General features: G+C 35.3%; 1 protein-coding gene across 1 annotated transcript; it reads left to right on the forward strand.

Moving 5' to 3' along the window:
• The first annotated feature begins 6,191 nt into the window (after nucleotides 1–6,191).
• Nucleotides 6,192–6,643, forward strand: LOC101681854 (40S ribosomal protein S15a-like). The gene has a single exon (XM_045062892.1). It carries the CDS (start codon nucleotides 6,204–6,206, stop codon nucleotides 6,594–6,596), a length of 393 nt encoding a protein of 130 aa, XP_044918827.1. The 5' UTR covers nucleotides 6,192–6,203; the 3' UTR covers nucleotides 6,597–6,643.
• Nucleotides 6,644–7,021: the final 378 nt, after the last annotated feature.

Below are 7,021 nucleotides of genomic sequence, written 5' to 3' on the forward strand. Positions count from 1 at the left end.
AGAGTCAATAAAACTAAAAGGAACCTATGGAAGGGAAGAATATATTTGCAAATGACATATCAGATAAAGGTCAAGTATCCAAAATCTGTAAACAACTTCTCAAAATCAACACTGAAAAACCAAAAAATCCAGTTAAGAAATGGGCAGAAGACATGAACATACATTTCTCCAAAGAAGACATATAAGTAGCTAACAGACACATGATAAAATGTTCAGCATCACTGGACATCAGGGAAATACAAATCAAAACCACAATTAGGGGCACCTGGATGGCTCAGTGGGTTAAGTCTCTGCCTTTGGCTCAGGTCATGTTCTCAGGGTCCTGGTTATGGCTTTTTGCTCAGTGAGGAACCTTCTTCCCTCTCTATCTCTGCCTGCCTCTCTGCTTGCTTGTCAGAGATCTCTCTGTCAAATAAATAAATAAAATATTAAATACACACACACACACGCGTGCACGCGCGTAATGAGACAGCCTCTCATACTGGTTAGAATGGCTAAAATTAACAAGTCAGGAAACAACAGACATTAGTGAGGATATGGAGAAAGGAGAACACTTTTACACTGTTGGTGGAAATGCAAACTAAGGCAGCCACTCTGGAAAACACTAAGGAGGTTCCTCAAAAAGCTAAAAATAGAACTACCCTATGACCCAGCAGTTGCAGTACTAGGTATTTATACAAAGGGTACAAAAATGGTGATTCGAAGGGGCACCTGCACCCCAATGTTTATAGCAACAATATCCACAATATCCAAACTATAGAAAGAGCTTGGATATCCATTGACAGATGAATAGATAAAGAAGTTGTGGTATATATAGACAATGGAATATTACTTAGTCATCAAAAGAATGAAATCTTGTCATTTGCATTGATATGGATGGAACTAGAGGGTATTATGCTAAGTGAAATAATTCAGTCAGAGAAACACAAATACCATATGATTTCACTCATGTGGAAATTAAGAAACAAAACAGTGAACATAAGGGAAGGGAAGGAAAAATAAAATATAAACAGGGAGGTAAACCATAAGAGACTCTTAATTACAGGAAACAATCCGAGGGTTGTTTTGAGGAGGAGAGGTGGGTGGGGAGATGGGGTAATTGGGTGATGGGCGTTAAGAATGGCACTTGATAAAATGAGCATTGGGTGTTATATGAAACTGATGAATCGCTAAATTCAACCCCTGAAAATAACAACACATTATATGTTAACTAAACTGAATTTAAAAATTTAAAAGAAATACTTTTTTTCAATCTTTTTTTTTCTTTTTTTTTTTTTTGTTTGTTTTTTTTAATATAATTTTTTATTTTTTATAAACATATATTTTTATCCCCAGGGGTACAGGTCTGTGAATCACCAGGTTTACACACTTCACAGCACTCACCAAAACACATACCCTCCCCAATGTCTTTTTTTTCAAGTGGCCAAAGTTGCAAGAAAAACACATGTGACAAAACAGTGGCCCCTCCCTGTTATATAGGGTCAGTGTTAGTTAGCCCCCTTGCATAGCCCTCCTGAAGTTAAGATGATATAGTAGAAAGCAAACCAGACAGGAATTTAATACTTTTTTTTTCTGTTTCTCTGATTTTAGACATTAGCTCTCAAAGTGATTATTACGGTGTTAGTTGGAAAGTAATTGTGTATTTTACTATGACATGGTTTGAGGTTCAATAAATGTGACTTCTGAAGTTTCAAGGAAAGAAGTAATAAAAAAACAGTTACCTTTTAAAAAGGTGTGAGTACTGTTAAGTACTGTTAAGTATTTTATATCACAATATAAATATAATTATATTACAATGAGTTATTTGAATAACTCATGGTAAATAACATATAAAGGACATTATGGTTTTAAGTGCAATATGGTTTCAATGTATAAGCATCCTCAGCTAGGCATGGTTTAATCTGATTTCCCTATCAGTGATAACATTCTTCTTTTAATATAGTAATTTAATTTTGCACCTGTGATCTTGACTTCATTCAGATAATGTGTTTTCCTGTAATAACCTATGAATTTAATGGGGCTCAACTGAAAAAGCAGCTCAAAGTGGACAGACCAGATGAATAAGGAGACCAAATAATTCTAATCTTCTGAAAAATTGTCATTGAAAAATTAACACACATGAGAAACACAGTGACAAGGAGCATTGTTTGCATATCATGAGAAAGGCTTCATTATTATAGGTTAAGGATAAAGGCATTCTGAAAAATGTCAAAGGGATGCTCAGCATTGATTAATTTTGCATCTTTAAGAAAAAGAAGGGACCGATAATGCTTGGCCATTAGAGAAGATTTAAGAATTTGTCAATAATTCTCTAACTGGATTTAGCAAAAACAAATAAGCAAAACATAAACAGAAACAGCTTTCACTAGACTTAAAAACTTGATGAAAATTGTGCTTGTGTGTTTTGCTGTTGACTCTAATGCAGTGATTATACTTTAAAAATTGCAGAATGCCTTTACATACACAGTATTTATGTGAAAAATAGTTCATGCGTTATTTTGAAAAGCAATACAAGTTTTATGACTGTACTTAGGGCTGAACTGTGTTTGCTCAAAATTTATAAGTTAAAGTCCTAACCCCCAGTATCTCAGAATGCAACTTTATTTGGAGAGAACACCTTTAAAGAGATAATTAAGTTAAAAGGAGATGGAAGGGTAGGTTCTAATTCAACCTGACTGGTGTCCTTGTTAAAGATTAGGACATATAAAAAGATACCAGGAACATTTGTGCATAGAAAAAAGATAATGTGTGAGTGCAGCAAGAAGGCAGCCATCTGCCAGACGAGGAGAGAGGCCCCTCAGAAGAAATCAAATCTGCCAGCACCTTGATTTTGGGCTTCTAGTTTCCACAACTGTCAGAAATAAATCTCTGTTATTTAAGTCACCCAGTTTGTGTGGCATTTTGTTTGGGCAGTCTTAGTAATCAAATATACTCTTTCTTACATAAAATACTGAAAGAAGCCATGTCAGGTAGTTACTTGAATTGTTACAGAATTATAAGAAAAGTGAATACCCACTCAGGTTCAAGGATCTTTTAGAAATATAAGAATAAATGAAATCGATGTGGTGTCTCAGCCGTCATGTAAGTGGAAACATATTTCTTTAAGAGATATTCCGAGGTTAAATTATGCTTTTCATAATGCTTTGTGTTAATCCCCATTTTATAAATCTGAGAAGAGTAACAAGTCTATTTAACAAGAAAATGTTTAGATGCTGCACTGGAAATGATTACCACATATTAAAAAGTTGGTCTGGAGGACTAAAACCTGTTATAGAATATTAAGTGATACCTTTTTTTAGAGTCCAAATTGGTAAACAGTTTCTTTGTTGCCCTCAGTTTGACATTGAAGAATTTATTTTAAATGCACAAGAAGCCACATTTTTGTTGCATCTTAAATTTATTTTATTATTTATTTATTTATTTTTAAAGATTTTACTTATTTATTTGACAGAGAGATAGCACAAGTAGGCAGAGAGGCAGGCAGAGGGAAAGGGAGAAGCAGGCTCTCTGCTGAGCAGGGAGCTTGATTCAGGGCTTGATCCCAGGACCCGGCATCATGACCTGAGCCGAAGGCAGCTGCTTAACCAACTGAGCCACTCAGGAGCCCCTGTCACATCTTAATTTTAGATAGGAGTCTTCCATACAATTAATTATCAGTTATTTTTGGTACTAAAGCATTTGAATGACCATAAGCCTTCAGTTTAATTGCAGTATCTTTTATTTTCACCACAACAGTGATGTTTGGTATAGCTTTGCTATTATGGGTTATGCCTGCTACATCAGCCAAGGCAGCAGTTCAGAAGGTTTAATTAGTAAACTCAGTAAACCTCACTATTCCATCTCTTCCACCATTTTTTTTTTAAACTGGTAACATGCTTTTATTTATTTATTTTTAAAATTAAAAAAATTTTATAGACATATAATGTATTATTAGCCCCAGGGGTACAGGTCTGTAAATCACGAGGTTTACACACTTCACAGCACTCACCATAGCACTTACCCTCCGCAATGTCCATAACCCCACCGCCCTCTTCCTATCCCCCTCCCCCTGGCCACCCTCAGTTTGTTTTGTGACATTTAGAATCTCTTATGGGTTGTCTCCTTCCTGATCCCATCTTGTTTCTTTTATTTTTTTCCTAACCCCAAAACCCCCTACATTGCATCTCCACTTCCTCATATCAGGGAGATCATATGATAATTGTCTTTCTCCAACTGGCTTACTTCGCTCAGAATAATACCCTCTAGTTCCATCCACGTCCTCACAAATGGCAAGATTTCATTTCTTTTGATGGTTGCATAGTATTCCATTGTGTATATAAACTACTTCTTCTTTATCCATTCATCTGTTGATGGACATATAGATTCTTTCCATAGTTTGGCTATTGTGGACATTGCTGCTATAAACATTCAGGTGCACGTGCCCCTTTGGATCACTATGTTTGTATCTTTAGGTTAAATACCCAGTAGTGCAATTGCTGGGTCATAAGGTAGCTCTATTTTCAGCTTTTTGAGGAAGCTCCATGCTGTTTTCCAACTTGCATTCCCACCAATAGTGTAGGAGGGTTCTCCTTTCTCTGCATCCTCGCCAACATCTGTCATTTCCTGACTTGTTAATTTTAGCCATTCTGACTGGTGTGAGGTGATATCTCATTGTGGTTTTGATTTGTATTTCCCTGATGCCGAGTGATATGGAGCACTTTTTCATGTGTCTGTTGGCCATCTGGATGTCGTCTTTGCAGAAATGTTTGTTCATGTCTTCTGCCCATTTCTTGATTGGATTATTTGTTCTTTGGGTGTTGAGTTTGCTGTTTCTTTATAGATTTTGGACACTAGTCCTTAATCTGATATGTCATTTGCAAATATCTTCTCCCATTCTGTCAGTTGTCTTTTGGTTTTGTTAACTCTTTCCTTTGCAGTGAAAAAGCTTTTGATCTTGATGAAGTCCCAGTACTTCATTTTTTCCCTTGATTCCCTTGCCTTTGGCAATGTTCCTAGGAAGAAGTTGCTGCAGCTGAGGTCGAAGAGGTTGCTGCCTGTGTTCTCCTCAAGGATTTTGATGGATTCCTTTCTCACATTGAGGTCCTTCATCCATTTTGAGTCTATTTTCATGTGTGATATAAGGAAATGGTCCAATTTCATTTTTTCTGCATATGGCTGTCCAATTTTCCCAACACCATTTGTTGAAGAGGCTTTTTTTTTTTTTCATTGAACATTATTTCCTGCTTTGTCTATGATTAGTTGACCATTGAGTTGGGGGTCTATTTCTGGGCTCTCTATTCTGTTCCACTGATCTATGTGTCTGTTTTTGTGCCAGTACCATACTGTCTTGATGATGACAGCTTTGTAATAGAGCTTGAAGTCCAGAATTGTGATGCCACCAACTTTGGCTTTCTTTTTCAATATTCCTTTGGCTATTCGAGGTCTTTTCTGGTTCTATATAAATTTTAAGATTATTTGTTCCATTTCTTTGAAAAAAATGAATGGGATTTTGATAGGGATTTCATTAAATGTGTGGATTGCTTTAGGTAGTGAAGACATTTTTACAATATTTATTCTTCCAATCCATGAGCATGGAACATTTTTCTATTTCTTTGTGTCTTCCTCAATTTCTTTCATGAGTACTTTATAGTTTTCTGAGTATAGATTCTTTGCCTCTTTGGTTAGGTTTATTCCTAGGTATCTTATGGTTTTGGGTACAGTTGTAAATGGGACTGACTCCTTAATTTCTCTTTCTTCTGTCTTGTTGTTGTCTTCCACCATTTTTTGATGTGTGACTTTTAGTTAATCTTAAATGTTAAACTCTGTGTAAAACATGATTATGGATATCTTCTATCATATAATAATACATTTTTAAAGAAAGACTATAAGATATACAAAAATGTACTGTTCATACATGAGTAAAAATATTTGAATACCATCTGATACTCATAATTTACTCTCATAATAAATGTGAATTTTCAATTAATATCTGAATGATAGTCACTTTTTAATTTAACAGTGATTAGTGTATGAGATGTTTTGCTTTGTCATTTCTTCTCTATGCATTTGTCTGATCAGATATAACCTGTAAGAAATGGTGAACAAGGCATAGTAAAAGGAAGAAAATTTTAATTGGCACATTTTCAAAGTTGAGAATAGTTTTGGTAAAAGATGAGTATTTGGGCTTTTTTTTTTTCTTTTTTTTTTTTTTTTTTGCCGCCATAATGGTGTGCATGAATGTCCTGGCAGATGCTCTCAAGAGCATCAACAATGCTGAAAAGAGAGGCAAACGCCAGGTTCTTATTAGGCCGTGCTCCAAAGTCATCGTCCGGTTTCTCACTGTGATGATGAAGCACGGTTACATTGGCGAATTTGAAATTATTGATGATCACAGAGCGGGGAAGATTGTTGTGAACTTCACAGGCAGGTTGAACAGGTGTGGAGTGATCAGCCCCAGATTTGATGTACAACTGAAAGATCTAGAAAAATGGCAGAATAACTTGCTCCCGTCCCGCCAGTTTGGTTTCATTGTACTGACAACTTCAGCTGGCATCATGGACCATGAAGAAGCAAGACGAAAACACACAGGAGGGAAAATCCTGGGATTCTTTTTCTAGGGATGTAATACATACGTGCAAATAAAATGCCTCAATGGAAAAAAAAATGAGTATTTGGGAATTTTAACTATTGATTAATATTAAATTTATAGATTATTTATAAAGTAGTCTCTATTTTATGGAATTTTTAAAGTTTACAAATAAATTTAAATAATATATAAAGCAAATTATTATAATGCTCTTTGCCATTTTATACAAGGTAAAGTAACTGAAACATGGACATATAAAGTAACAATGATAACTAATGAAAGAGGTTTAAACTAGAATTGTACAGAAATGATCAAAGGATTATGTGACTTTTAGTTCCTTCTTCTCTATCCCTGGAAAAGTATAAAATAACTGCATATCACACCAGCCACTAAGAAAATTCTTTGCTACTTTGAAAACAGCCAGAATTGTCCATAGAAATTTATGCAAAAGAACAC

This window comes from Mustela putorius, unplaced genomic scaffold, assembly GCF_011764305.1.
Source record: "Mustela putorius furo isolate JIRA1106 unplaced genomic scaffold, ASM1176430v1.1 tig00003845_pilon_pilon_pilon, whole genome shotgun sequence".
Classification (NCBI taxonomy): Eukaryota; Metazoa; Chordata; class Mammalia; order Carnivora; family Mustelidae; genus Mustela; species Mustela putorius.

Bases quoted from the DNA above. Each gene is read 5' to 3' on its own strand.
- LOC101681854 (XM_045062892.1), top strand. From the start codon at position 6,204: ATGGTGTGCATGAATGTCCTGGCAGATGCTCTCAAGAGCATCAACAAT.